The sequence below is a fragment of the Rhamphochromis sp. 'chilingali' genome, assembly GCF_963969265.1.
Source record: "Rhamphochromis sp. 'chilingali' genome assembly, chromosome: 2".
Classification (NCBI taxonomy): domain Eukaryota; kingdom Metazoa; phylum Chordata; class Actinopteri; order Cichliformes; family Cichlidae; genus Rhamphochromis; species Rhamphochromis sp. 'chilingali'.
The window spans coordinates 47,754,629-47,770,279 of record NC_137930.1 but is presented as its reverse complement, the minus strand read 5'-3'; the positions used below and the strand labels follow the sequence as shown (position 1 = coordinate 47,770,279).

At 41.2% G+C, this 15,651-nt stretch overlaps 1 protein-coding gene across 1 annotated transcript; it reads right to left on the bottom strand.

The window, feature by feature from the left end:
- Nucleotides 1-4,981: 4,981 nt before the first annotated feature.
- Nucleotides 4,982-6,405, bottom strand: cUnh11orf96 (chromosome Un C11orf96 homolog). Its single transcript, XM_080875664.1, has one exon. The coding sequence runs from the start codon at nucleotides 6,087-6,089 to the stop codon at nucleotides 5,709-5,711; it is 381 nt and encodes a 126-aa protein (XP_080731790.1). The 5' UTR covers nucleotides 6,090-6,405; the 3' UTR covers nucleotides 4,982-5,708.
- Nucleotides 6,406-15,651: the final 9,246 nt, after the last annotated feature.

Genomic DNA, 15,651 nt, shown 5'->3' with positions numbered 1-15,651 from the left:
CAGAGCCCTGACACTACTGCGTGATCAATCAAAATCTATTTTCTATTTTCAAAATTCAATCAGTGTTGACAAGATCACTAACACCCCAGCTGCCTGAAACACACTTTCAAATCAAGACAGGCAGCTGTAGACCTGCTGCCATTGATTTTCATTACAGTTTTGTGCAATTTAGCATACCTTACCCTTTCTCTTCATTTCCATTCTTTAAGAATGGTTTTCTGACAATGATGTGACCCGACAGTGATTTCTGATGAGGCTTCAGTGAATGGTAGATGGACCACCTAAGATCCAGATGCATCTCTCAGGTCCCACGGTCCGTGCTGTGCTCAAAAATAAAGTGTTAAAATTTCAAGCTACAGCACCAGCTCAGATTCTACAAGCTTCAGTTAAAATGTAAAATGTTAAAATTCATGACAGCACAATTATAAAAAGACTGAACAAGTACAGTACGTCTTGTGTGGAAGGGTTTCCAGGAGAAAACCCTCTTATTTCTGAAAAGAACATGACAGCACAGTTTACAAAGTTGCATCCGAACAAAACACAAAACTTTTGGAACGATGTCCTTTGCACAGACCAGACCACAGTGGAGCTTTTTGGCCATTAAGCACAGCACTATATATGGGGAAAACAAAACACAGCATATCAGAATATCACCTTATACAGAATGTCAAGTCAGTGGTGGAGGGGTGATGATTTTAGCTTATTTTGTAGCCACAGGACTTGGACACCTTGTGGTCAAATCAAATCAAATCAAATCACTTTTTATTGTCACATCACATGTGCAGGCACACTGGCACAGCACATGCGAGTGAAATTCTTGTGTGCGAGCCCCACAAGCAACAGAGATGTGCAAACACAACAACACAAACGAGCAAAATACAAGAATGGCCAACCTGAAACTAATAAATATACGTACAATATATAATAGTGTATGCATTTCTGGATGTGTATACTAAATATTTTCCTACGTGTGTGTGTGTGTGTGTGTGTGTGTGTATACACATTTTTACAAATTAAATAGTAAAAAAATAAAATAAAGTAATAATAATAAAATATATAAAATATACAGAGTTGAATATGTGCAAAACAAGTGGCATTTATATACAGTATGGAGTGCATAATGTTAAAGTTCCAGTAGTGAAGCTGAGGTGTCTATGACGTGTTCAGCAGTCTGATGGCCTGATGGAAAAAGCTGTCTCTCAGTCTGCTGGTACGGGACCGGATGCTGCAGAACCTCCTTCCTGATGGAAGCAGTCTGAACAGTTTATGGCTGGGGTGACTGGAGTGACTGGTCAGTGAGTCAACCATGAATTCCTCTGTATGCTAAAACATTTTAGAGTTCAAGGCCATCTGTCCAAAATTGGGTCATGCAGATTGTCGAAACTGGGACGTTCAACAGCACTAATATCCCAGGCACACCAGCAATCTATAACAGAATGGCTGAAAAAGAACAGAATCAAGATCAAAGTCTGAATTTCAACCTGACTGAAATCCTCTGCTGGAATTGTACATAAATAAAATTGCCACAAACCTAAATAATCTTAACTGAAGCTACACTGTAAAGAAGAGTGGGCCCAAATTCGTTCACAATGATGTGAGAAACCGATTAATACATACAGAAACTGAGCGCTTCAAGATGGTAAAGATGGTTCTACAAGCTACAGCGTGATGTGCATATTTTGTCATTTCATCTGTGGTCCATCTGTTAAATTAAGAACTCCTTGTTCAATGCTAATTTGCCATCATGACACTTTTATCTGATAGTAGAGGAAAATTTGCTATTAATGCCAACTTTTTAAATTTTTTTAATTTAACCAGTCATGAATTTTGTTTGCTTATAGCCTTAGATTTTATTTTATTTTTTTTAATGAAAGGCTTTAAATATTTATCAACTAAGTCTGGACCTCACTGTGTGCTTTTTTAGACAACAACCAGACAAGTGACCATCATACATCCATGGCTATAAATGTCAACAGCTTCATAAAAATTAGGGTGAGACAGACACTGTACAAACAGACAAAGGCATGAACGTGCTGCTTGTCATAATGTTCTCAGCTGTGGGTGGAATCACTCAGCAGATGCTTTGAACTTGGGAGAGAGGACTCTTGTTCCAGAGCAAATATTGTACCAGCTATTTATGCCGAGCTCTCGGTACACACCACTAGAACAACCCTGCTAACATGCAAGTCCCTGTGACCCTAAAAAAAAAAAAAAACTCCAATAAATACAAGTCAAATAGTTATCATGATCATGGAACGTTTTATTCTTGTTTTTGGAACATTTTGCAATAATGTGGCCTTCAGACGGTTTCCCCAGATATGTGAATATACGCCTAATTAAGACATATCTCAAATAAATAAAAGGACATATTTCATAATATAAAGGCTTTCACATGTTTAGATAGTTATGTGCAAACCAAAAGGAATAATAAAAAACAGATAACATAGCTGGTTGTAATGCAATACCTAGAGTGACTTTTCACCTAAAAGTGAACAATTTTTCAAAAGGTTTATTTTGCTGGGTAACATAAAAGCAGTGGATTAGTTGTTTCCATTATTCAGCGCTCTAATGATTCAATACTCACGACATTAAAGGTTTAAAACCTTATTTTTGTTAAATTTATTTTTACCATAAAACTTAAAAAATGATCACATGAAGTAGAGTTGTCCATGTTAAAATATTTAATTTTCAGTCCTCTGTTCTTCAGAATATTGTACATACACTTCAGATTTTACAATAATAAAATGTTTAAAACCAGAACTCTAAACAAACTTGTGAAAAATAGGTACAAGGTGCATATTTTACTTAAGGAGCAGAATATTTAGATTAAAACATTGAATCTACTTTTAGCTTACAATACAGCACATTTCTTTCTTATTTTGCAATAGTCCAGGCATGCATGTACTTTTTTTTGTATGCATGTATTTATACAAGCTCCTTTGCATTTGAATAAATGTAAGTGTCAGCAAAGCAGCAGAAGAATGAAGACAGCAGCTCCAGACAGTGGTGTATTTTAAACAGTGATGTCGCCTTTCAAGGAGCTTGGTATTCCACCAACATTAACAGGAAAATGACACTGAACAAGATTATATCTTTTCAGCTTCCTCTCAGTTTTTCTTTTATTCCTTGCAGGCTATCTAGTTCGTTAACTGACAAAACAGAGCATCTATACAGTTTGTTCCATGTTCTACATATTCATTTATCAGATGATTGCCCCTTTATGCTATTTTAGCTGCTATCAAGTTGTTTACAAAGACATCATGCACTTCACAGGGTCACACTACCCCAGTTTGGACTCTTTAACAGTGGTTTCATGTTGTTTTTCATGCTTAACTGACTGCTTTCAGTGCTAGGTTTGCTCTTTTGTCCAGATCTTTAAAAGGGGGAAGAGTTCGTCCTTGATGGATTTGAGTGCAGTGCCCAGACCAAGAATGGCAACCCTTCGTTGTTCAAACGCCCTTTAAAACTTTTCATTTTGAGGCAAAAAGTGGACTGCTGGTCCCTGGACATTTGTCAGACACTTTAAAACTTTAAAAATCAGTCATCAGTCGTTGTAATCCGTCTTCCTTTAAAGCACCGAGCAATCTGTCTTGCAGTCAGACAGTGAAACTAATTACTAAAAGAAGATTTCACATGCAAGGTTTTGTTTCAGTGATGCTCTTGAACACTCCCTCAGCTCCTCTGCAAAATAAAAACTGGGTTGCTGAAGAAAGAGGGCAGGAAGAGGAGGCATGGACTGAATCAATCTGTCACTCCGGCATTAGATGACAAATGTGATTTTCTTCTCTCTCTCTCTATTTTTCAAACCAGACAATATCTCCGTGACTCAGCTGTTTCCAGAGCTGCGTCGTCAAACAGTGTGCTGTGTATGTGGTTAACTACAACAGCTCCACAAGCACTTGAAAAACAATGACTAATGAGTGTGTTTGGGTAAAGGATGGGGAAAGAGCTCTGGAGACCTTTTATGTGCTACCGGCTGGTCTTTATCCATGTCCACTTTGGCTGGATAACTGGAACTGGCTGTTTGTTGTTGTTTTTTGTAAAGAAAAGCGCAGTTGTGCTTTGCTTTACGTCAGAAGCAGCAACAGGGTCAGGGATGTTACGGCTTGTAAGTTCAAGATGCTTTTTTGGCCTGCTGTAGCAAGTGCTCTTTCTCTGAGTCTTGAACTAAAAGATGAGAGTGTAGGTGTTATTGTAAAATATACAAAATCTGTATTGCAGTATTTGTTACTTTTCCAACAATCTACCAATACCAAGTGTGAGAAACAAAGATAGTTTAATTGTACAGCAACAATTAAAAGCATGTTAATAGGACATATTTTTGCACTTGCTGACATGTTACTTCATTAGGATAAACATGGGAGATTAAATTTATTTTGTGAGCCAAATCCAAGTACCGGTACACAAATCCAATAGAAAAGACAGTTGGTGGCTACTAGGCAGCATGAATACTACTGGCAGGGTAAGGAAAGTGTTTTTGTGTTTTCACTCATAACAAGAAAATTAGTGAGTAAATCCTACACTATCATGTAACTGCTGCCCACTTACTGTCTCATCTCTAGTCCGTGTCACTCCATGACACAACTGGCTGCAGTGGCTCTCTGTGCGTTGCTGTTAGAAACCCAACATTACCCAACATTACTGACACTGCGTCACCTTTAAAGCCATTGGTCATGTGTTGACAAGTGTGTTTACAAGCGAGTCAGGCAAAAGTTTATCTTAACAATAACACTGGTAATGGAAAACCAGTTAAATCTATGTAGGCTATGAGTTTGCTGTAGTCCTAATCGTATCAAAAGTCATAACTGTTAACTTCTGAAGTTTTTTTTTTTTTCTATGATAATCCTTCCCAAACAGGAATATACAAAGAAAGGAAAACAGAAAATGGTTCAAAATATTTGAAAATATTTATTTATAGGTACATACGACAAACATATATGTATAAAGTAAAACAAACAAAAAAACAAGTATAAAGGTTATATTTTTCATTGAAAGTCGAGGTGACTTTAGAAGTCAGAAAGAACAATAAAATAATATTACATCTACAGCTCCACTTGGTTATGAACAAAATAAGGGAATAAATAAAGACATGTATGCAGAAAGTATGTTTTTGCACATGAACCGAAGCTGGAAAACAAGAGCTCAAACTCTTGACAAAGCTTTGTCAGTGGTACTCTACTACTCCAGTGACAGCCAGGTCACTTTCGATGCTGGGCATTTTGCTTAGTCAAAGTATTTACAGCCTTGTAAGTCACAATACTAAAACCTTTTAAGAGTTCTTTCTATGGTGACTCAAGTAGAAAAATATGGATTCAAACAAAAAAAAAAAAAATACAGCTTTAAAATGGGAAAATACCATCTATCTTTCATCCTTCAAGTTTTTATCAGACTACTGTAAAAAAGGAATACGTATGAAGAGTGATGCGCTCAACACTGTTACTTTTACACTCGTCATATCTGTGGAACAGTGTAACCAGCCTGTGGTAGAGCTCATTACAGATATGCTGTAAGTGCATCTTTAAGCTCTATACTTTGTGTTGGCATGTTAGTATTTTTTAAAAGGCAGGCTTTTGAATGAAGAGCAGCAGTTTACACACAGGCAGCCTGGCAGACAGGCCACTTTGGTTCAGTTCAGTTGACCTAAGTTCAAAACGGGGTCAAGGCAAAGCGAAGAACGTGGGAGCCGGGAGAAGGTCATGTCTCTGCCCTCACTGGGTGGAGTCGGAGTCGCTGGAGTCCAGGCTGGCCTGTGTGGGTGTAGGGGTGCAGCTGTGATGGGCAGCAGGTGGGCAGTGGAGGGTCTGTGTGCTCCGCCGCAGGTTTTCCAGTGACTGCAAGAAGGAGCGCCGTGCCCTTTCCTCCTCCAGGGGCGAGGAGCCTTCTTCTTCTACCTCTTGGATCTCAGCGAAGGTGACGGGCTGTGTTTTGAAGCGAGCCTCGCGAGGTCGACGGGAGCGGCTCTTGCCCTTTGCTGGGCCCTTTGGGACGGGCAACTGCTGGGGAAACTCCTCCATAGCTGATGCCATAAGGTGAGCTGGCAGGACATGGTAGCCAGAGGCCTCCATAACCATTTGACGTACAGCAGCCATGGTAGAACAGGAGTCCAGTGAAACTGAAGGCTCTATAAGTGAAAGCTTGAATACTTCTCTGCGGACAGTTTGTCTCTGTGCTGTTTCCAGTTTAAACGAAGAGACTCTTTCTCAGGAGCAACAAAGCAGTAGTCAGTCCAAAGTTCAGCCAAACAAACACTCCAGAAAGCTCCAAGTCCAAGTACACTGTAGTATTCTTGAAGATACAGCTGCTTTGAAACTACTCTGGTCAGCTTCTGCTCTTCAGCACTCAGTGTGTTTCAACTCTGCTGTTGCCTGTTGATTCCACTCTTCCTCGTTTTGTGTGTGTGTGAGACTCTGAGTCTGCTGAGGCTAATGCCACAGACAGCTCCAGCATTCTCTTTTATAGCTCCTCACTACCCACTCAGCCTCTCTCTCTCCTTCCCTCCCTACTCTCTATTTGCCAGGTTCCTCCTACTCCTCTCCTTTCCTCCAGTCATGTTTCCAGTTTCTGTAGCAGTCAGTCCCTCAAAATAAACATGTGAGAAGTGAATCTCTGTGTAGGGGGCTTTTAAGGTTTTGTAAGTGGGGTTCATAGACACAGAGAAGATGAGAAAGATACTTGATACAGAAACAGAGTCATTTGAAAGAAACCAAACCAAAGGTTGAGAGTAGGAGACTCAGAAGCCATAAGATTTGCCACAGTGGCTCAGGCTGTTGTTTTTGTTTTTAGCTAGAAATCTATTTCAGTCTCCTGTATTTAAGGGAATGCCACAAGACACCAGAGTTAGATTATACCTGGCCAAAGAAGCTTCTATTTATTTACCAGATTCACACATTCATTCAGTAAATATCCATCTCAGTATTCATTTCATGTCATTCATGATGTCAAAAACATAAAAGAATGAAATTTGTTTCCTAGGTCAGCATTAAATAAATAATAAAAAGACACACGGTAATAATCTAAACTCAGAGATGCACTGAAGTCGAGGCCTTGTTTACAACAGGTAAAAACAGAAGATGCAACTGAATGAAAAAAAAGAAACCCCACAGAAAATTATTAGAAAAATCAAAAAGAGATAAAACAAATAATAAACTCAGTAAGTAAGATTGCAGGAAAAACTGAACAACTAAAATCAGAATATCTTTAAAGACAAGATGGCACTAAAAACTAAAATTGTGATTAAAAAAAATGAGGCTTTATTTTTCTGCACATTATTCCCATTTAATAAAAACAACTGACACCTGAAATGTAACAGACTCATTTTATTGTGTTTGATAAATGCCTCTATACACCATCATAATATATTATGTAATAGTTTGTGCTTAACAAAGGGGTTCAGCTGCCCTTCATCTGACCCATCTGAGCAGAAACACATCTGGCAGCGATGCTTGCAGGGTTCATATGTAAACATGACTGTAGGAGAGGCAAGTAGTGTGACTTATAACTGTCCCTGTGTTGGCACAACAATCTCATTTCTTACCCAGTGGCATCTGCAAATGCATAAAACAGTCTACATGTACAACAACCAGCAGAAAAACTTATCTGGGCCACATGCATTGTGTGTGAAGAAAACAGAAGCACCTGAGGGAACTCAAATTCAGTTCGAGAGGACTTGCAACAAATGGCCAAAGCATGGAGCAGGTAAACCTGAAATAAGCAGCTTTTGGTGTTATGAGCCACAAGGAGGAGCAACTTTGGATTTTACTTTATGGCACAAAATAAAACAACAATTTGCTCCAGATTAATTTAATCTAAAAACTTTCAAAGATTACTGGAATCACTGTTGGTATTAGACAGCACTCCCATGAGACATTTGGCATCTTGGCATGTTGTGGCACTGTGTGTGTCTGTGAATTTTTCTGCATGCAGTGAAGGCTAATAATAAATTATTAGGGCCCGAGCACCGAGAGTGCGAAGGCCCTATTGTATCTGCTCCGTTTCTTTTTAGGGCCCGAGCACTGACAGTGCGAAGGCCCTATTGTAATTGCTCTGTTTATTATTATTATTATTAGGGCCCGAGCACTGATAGTGCGAAGGCCCTATTGTAATTGCTCTGTTTATTATTATTATTAGGGCCCGAGCACTGACAGTGCGAAGGCCCTATTGTAATTGCTCTGTTTATTATTATTATTATTATTATTTCGGCAAATGAATCGGCCTTTTGAGGGCCTAAACATGCTCGAAAACTCTGGAAATTTTGCGCACGCGTCAGGTCTGGTGAAAATTTACGTATTTTAATGGTTTTACATATGAGCACTGGGAAATGGCTCTAGAGCGCCACCTATGCCTTGTTAAATGCAGCCCTACGACCACATCGTTTCAGCTACATGTATGAAATTTGGCACACATGTGTATCATGCCAAGACGAACAAAAAAGTCTGTGGGCCCATTGACGCAAACCCAACAGGAAGTCCGCCATTTTGGATTGAAGGTGACATTTTGGCTCTGATTTTACCGTTTCCATGCCTTGTACTTTAACGAACTCCTCCTTGGGATTTGGTCGTATAAGCTTCAAATTTGGACAGTGTCAACTACACCCTTGTGCCATGTTAAATTGCGGAGCTTTTGAGTTTTCACAATACTATGAGGCCGTGGCGCCATGGCGAATTTCGATGACTCGCCATGAAAATCTTATTGCCTCTCATTCTGTCATACATGTTCCAATCTGGACCAAAGAGCACACATATGATAAGGCTCCACCCCTGAACATATTTCAACTGCCATATTTGACCTCAAGGACAGCGCCACCTAGTGGGAACAGGAAATGTCATGTTTTACACTTTGGGGTACAGTATAGTGAAGGGTGACATCTGCAGCCTCAAATTTCTCCAGGAAAGCCTTAAGGAGTTGGTCTTGGGTAACAGTGAAAACTGTGAGTTTTCGCGAAAGGGTGTGACCCCAGCAGCATGGCGAACTTTGATGTCACGCCATGAAGAAACAAATTAGTATAACTCAATGAAATCCAGTCTGATCAGTACCAGACTTTACAGGCATGATGTCAGACCCGCCCTGAACAGATTGATGTGCCCATTGTCGGAAATACGGACAGCGCCACCTAGTGGCAACAGGAAATGTCATGGCTTTAATTTTGTTGTACTGATTTTCACAGGTTCATCTTGGCCACCTCAAAAGCGGTGAATATCACCATCAGTCCCTCGTGATGCTTCAGTGCAAAAATTGTGAGTTTAAACTGAACGGCGCACCCTGGTGGCAACGCTGTTCAACATGAAAGATGAAGTGGCTTTTGAGGGTCTTGGCAAGTTTATAGAGGCTTGAAATTTGGCACACACCTCCAAATGGATGAAGGCTTTGTTGGCATGTGATCATTTTCATTGAATAGCGCGAAATTGCTCCACAGCGCCCCCTACAAAATTTCAAAACCACAGCCCCTGCTCTGTGTTTTATGTATGAATCTGAAACCTGGTAGGCTTATAGGAGATATCAAGATGTACAAAAAAGTCTCTTGGAGCAATATCCCAAATCCAACAGGAAGTCAGCCATTTTAAAATTAATGTGTAATTTTGGCAACATTTTCCCCTCTTTTCAGGCTTCATACTTTGACGAACTCCTCCAAGGGATTTCATCATATTGAACCATTCTCCAGTGTGTGGAATCTAAAGACCTTTGTGATGTTAAATTGCGAAGCTTTTTACGTTCAAGGAAACGGGGTGGTCATGGCGGCACGTGGAGTTTCAATCACTCGCCAAAAAGCAGTAATATGCTGTCACTCAAAGACACAAAGTCCAATCTCTCCCAAAGGTCACAGGCGTGATGAGACTCGAGCTCGGAAATGTTTGTTATGCCCTTTGTCTATAATGGTTAGAGAGCCACCTAGTGGGACGACTATACTCATGGTTGAACCAAATGAAATGTTAACTGGTGGTTAAATGCATGAATTCCATCAATGTGACATCAGATCGGACATGCTGGTTTCAGGTGTTGGGCATGGCTCGACACGCCGGGGGTGCGAGGGCCCTCATAACGCTGCTTGCAGCTTTAATTATTATTATTATTATTATTTCGGCAAATGAATTGGCCGTTTGAGGGCCTAAACATGCTCGAAAACTCATGAAATTTTGCACACGCGTCAGGTCTGGTGAAAATTTACGTATTTTAATGTTCTCAGACATGGCCAGGGAAAATTAGCTCAGTAGCGCCACCTAGAAAAATGAAAAACGCGAGCCCCCGGTATGGGTATGGCCTACAAGTTTGAATCTCGGTACACCTATATAACGTTCAGAGTCGAACAAAAAAGTCTATTATGGCAATGTCCTAAACCCAACAGGAAGTCCGCCATTTTGCATTGAAGGTGACATTTTGGCTCTAATTTTGCCATTTCCATGCCTCGAACTTTAACGAACTCCTCCTTGGGATTTGGTCCTATAAGCTTCAAATTTGGACAGTGTCAACTACACCCTTGTGCCATGTTAAATTGCGGAGCTTTTGAGTTTTCACAATACTATGAGGCCGTGGCGCCATGGCGAATTTCGATGACTCGCCATGAAAATCTTATTGCCTCTCATTCTGTCATACATGTTCCGATCTGGACCAAAGAGCACACATATGATAAGGCTCCACCCCTGAACATATTTCAACTGCCATATTTGACATCAAGGACAGCGCCACCTAGTGGGAACAGGAAATGTCATGTTTTACACTTTGGGGTACAGTATAGTGAAGGGTGACATCTGCAGCCTCAAATTTCTCCAGGAAAGCCTTAAGGAGTTGGTCTTGGGTTACAGTGAAAACTGTGAGTTTTCGCGAAAGGGTGTGACCCCAGCAGCATGGCGAACTTTGATGTCACGCCATGAAGAAACAAATTAGTATAACTCAATGAAATCCAGTCTGATCAGTACCAGACTTTACAGGCATGATGTCAGACCCGCCCTGAACAGATTGATGTGCCCATTGTCGGAAATACGGACAGCGCCACCTAGTGGCAACAGGAAATGTCATGGCTTTAATTTTGTTGTACTGATTTTCACAGGTTCATCTTGGCCACCTCAAAAGCGGTGAATATCACCATCAGTCCCTCGTGATGCTTCAGTGCAAAAATTGTGAGTTTAAACTGAACGGCGCACCCTGGTGGCAACGCTGTTCAACATGAAAGATGAAGTGGCTTTTGAGGGTCTTGGCAAGTTTATAGAGGCTTGAAATTTGGCACACACCTCCAAATGGATGAAGGCTTTGTTGGCATGTGATCATTTTCATTAAATAGCGCGAAATTGCTCCACAGCGCCCCCTACAAAATTTCAAAACCACAGCCCCTGCTCTGTGTTCTATGTATGATTCTGAAACCTGGTAAGCTTATAGGAGATATCAAGATGTACAAAAAAGTCTCTTGGAGCAATATCCCAAATCCAACAGGAAGTCAGCCATTTTAAAATTAATGTGTAATTTTGGCAACATTTTCCCCTCTTTCCAGGCACCGTTCTTTGACGAACTCCTCCAAGGGATTTCATCATATTGAACCAATCTCCAGTGTGTGGAATCTAAAGACCTTTGTGATGTTAAATTGCGAAGCTTTTTACGTTCAGTGAAACGGGGTGGTTATGGTGGCACTTAGAGTTTGAATCACTCGCCAAAAAGCAGTAATCTGCTGTCACTCAAAAACACAATGTCCAATCTCTCCCAAACGTCAGATCGGAGGTGCTGGTTTTAGGTGTTGGGCTTGGCTCGACGCGCCGGGGGTGCGAGGGCCCTCGTAACGCTGCTTGCAGCTTTAATTAGGGCCCGAGCACTGACAGTGCGAAGGCCCTATTGTAATTGCTCTGTTTATTAGGGCCCGAGCACTGACAGTGCGAAGGCCCTATTGTAATTGCTCTGTTTATTATTATTATTATTATTATTATTATTATTATTTCGGCAAATGAATTGGCCGTTTGAGGGCCTAAACATGCTCGAAAACTCATGAAATTTTGCACACGCGTCAGGTCTGGTGAAAATTTACGTATTTTAATGTTCTCAGACATGGCCAGGGAAAATTAGCTCAGTAGCGCCACCTAGAAAAATGAAAAACGCGAGCCCCCGGTATGGGTATGACCTACATGTTTGAAAGTCGGTACACCTATAAAATGTTCAGAGTCGAACAAAAAAGTCTATTATGGCAATGTCCTAAACCCAACAGGAAGTCCGCCATTTTGGATTGAAGGTGACATTTTGGCTCTGATTTTACCATTTCCATGCCTCGAACTTTAACGAACTCCTCCTTGGGATTTGGTCCTATAAACTTCAAATTTGGACAGTGTCAACTACACCCTTGTGCCATGTTAAATTGCGGAGCTTTTGAGTTTTCACAATACTATGAGGCCGTGGCGCCATGGCGAATTTCGATGACTCGCCATGAAAATCTTATTGCCTCTCATTTTGTCATACATTTTCTGACCTTGACCAAAGTGAACACATATGATAAGGCTCCACCCCTGAACATATTTCAACTGCCATATTTGACCTCAAGGACAGCGCCACCTAGTGGGAACAGGAAATGTTATGTTTTACACTTTGGGGTACAGTATAGTGATGGGTGACATCTGCAGCCTCAAATTTCTCCAGAAAAGCCTTAAGGAGTTGGTCTTGGGTTACAGTGAAAACTGTGACTTTTCGCAAAAGGGTGTGACCCCAGCAGCATGGCGAACTTTGATGTCACGCCATGAAGAAACAAATTAGTATAACTCAATGAAATCCAGTCTGATCAGTACCAGACTTTACAGGCATGATGTCAGACCCGCCCTGAACAGATTGATGTGCCCATTGTCGGAAATACGGACAGCGCCACCTAGTGGCAACAGGAAATGTCATGGCTTTAATTTTGTTGTACTGATTTTCACAGGTTCATCGTGGCCACCTCAAAAGCGGTGAATATCACCATCAGTCCCTCGTGATGCTTCAGTGCAAAAATTGTGACTTTAAACTGAACGGCGCACCCTGGTGGCAACGCGGTTCATCATGAAAGATGAAGTGGCTTTGAGGGGCTTGGAAAGTTTATAGAGGCTTTAAATTTAGCACACCCCTCCAAATGGACGAAGGCTTTGTTGTCATGTGATCATTTTCCTTGAATAGCGCAAAATGGCTCCACAGCGCCCCCTACAATATTTCAAAACATCAGCCCCTGCTCTGTGTTTCATCTATGAGTCTGACACTTGGTAAGCTTGTGTAAGATATCAAGATGTACAAAAAAGTCTCTTGGAGCAATATCCCAAATCCAACAGGAAGTCAGCCATTTTAAAATTAATGTGTAATTTTGATGACATTTTCCCCCCTTTTCAGGCCTCATACTTTGACGAACTCCTCCAAGGGATTTCATCATATTGAAGCATTCTTCAGTGTGTAGAATCTAAAGACCTTTGTGATGTTAAATTGCGAAGCTTTTTCCGTTCAGGGAAACGGGGTGGTCATGGCGGCACGTAGAGTTTCAATCACTCGCAAAAAGCAGTAATCTGCTGTCACTAAAAAACACAATGTCCAATCTCTCCCAAAGGTCGCAGGTGTGATGAGACTCGAGCTTGGAAATGTTTGTTATGCTATTTGTCAATAATGGTTAGAGCGCCACCTAGTGGCATGACTATAATCCTGGTTGAATAAGATGAAATGTTAGCTGGTGATTAAAAGCATGAAATCCATCAATGTGACATCACATCGGACGTGCCGGTTTGAGGTGTTGGCAGTGGCTCGACGTGCCGGGGGTGCGAGGGCCCTCATAACGCTGCTTGCAGCTTTAATTATTATTATTATTATTATTATTATTATTATTATTCCGGCAAATGAATTGGCCGTTTGAGGGCCTAAACATGCTCGAAAACTCATGAAATTTTGCACACGCGTCAGGTCTGGTGAAAATTTACGTATTTTAATGTTCTCAGACATGGCCAGGGAAAATTAGCTCAGTAGCGCCACCTAGAAAAATGAAAAACGCGAGCCCCCGGTATGGGTATGACCTACATGTTTGAAAGTCGGTACACCTATATAACGTTCAGAGTCGAACAAAAAAGTCTATTATGGCAATGTCCTAAACCCAACAGGAAGTCCGCCATTTTGGATTGAAGGTGACATTTTGGCTCTGATTTTACCGTTTCCATGCCTTGTACTTTAACGAACTCCTCCTTGGGATTTGGTCCTATAAACTTTAAATTTGGACAGTGTCAACTACACCCTTGTGCCATGTTAAATTGCGGAGCTTTTGAGTTTTCACAATACTATGAGGCCGTGGCGCCATGGCGAATTTTGATGACTCGCCATGAAAATCTTATTGCCTCTCATTCTGTCATACATGTTCCGATCTGGACCAAAGAGCACACATATGATAAGGCTCCACCCCTGAACATATTTCAACTGCCATATTTGACATCAAGGACAGCGCCACCTAGTGGGAACAGGAAATGTCATGTTTTACACTTTGGGGTACAGTATAGTGATGGGTGACATCTGCAGCCTCAAATTTCTCCAGGAAAGCCTTAAGGAGTTGGTCTTGGGTTACAGTGAAAACTGTGACTTTTCGCAAAAGGGTGTGACCCCAGCAGCATGGCGAACTTTGATGTCACGCCATGAATAAACAAATTAGTATAACTCAATGAAATCCAGTCTGATCAGTACCAGACTTTACAGGCATGATGTCAGACCCGCCCTGAACAGATTGATGTGCCCATTGTCGGAAATACGGACAGCGCCACCTAATGGCAACAGGAAATGTCATGGCTTTAATTTTGTTGTACTGATTTTCACAGGTTCTTCGTGGCCACCTCAAAAGCGGTGAATATCAACATCAGTCCCTCGTGATGCTTCAGTGCAAAAATTGTGACTTTAAACTGAACGGCGCACCCTGGTGGCAACGCTGTTCACCATGAAAGATGAAGTGGCTTTTGAGGGGCTTGGAAAGTTTATAGAGGCTTGAAATTTGGCACACACCTCCAAATGGATGAAGGCATTGTTGTTATGTAACCATTTTCCTTGAATAGCGCAAAATGGCTCCACAGCGCCCCCTACAATATTTCAAAACATCAGCCCCTGCTCTGTGTTTCATCTATGAGTCTGACACTTGGTAAGCTTGTGTAAGATATCAAGATGTACAAAAAAGTCTCTTGGAGCAATATCCCAAATCCAACAGGAAGTCAGCCATTTTAAAATTAATGTGTAATTTTGATGACATTTTCCCCCCTTTTCAGGCCTCATACTTTGACGAACTCCTCCAAGGGATTTCATCATATTGAAGCATTCTTCAGTGTGTAGAATCTAAAGACCTTTGTGATGTTAAATTGCGAAGCTTTTTCCGTTCAGGGAAACGGGGTGGTCATGGCGGCACGTAGAGTTTCAATCACTCGCAAAAAGCAGTAATCTGCTGTCACTAAAAAACACAATGTCCAATCTCTCCCAAAGGTCGCAGGTGTGATGAGACTCGAGCTTGGAAATGTTTGTTATGCTATTTGTCAATAATGGTTAGAGCGCCACCTAGTGGCATGACTATAATCCTGGTTGAATAAGATGAAATGTTAGCTGGTGATTAAAAGCATGAATTCCATCAATGTGACATCACATCGGACGTGCCGGTTTGAGGTGTTGGCAGTGGCTCGACGTGCCGGGGGTGCGAGGGCCCTCATAACGCTG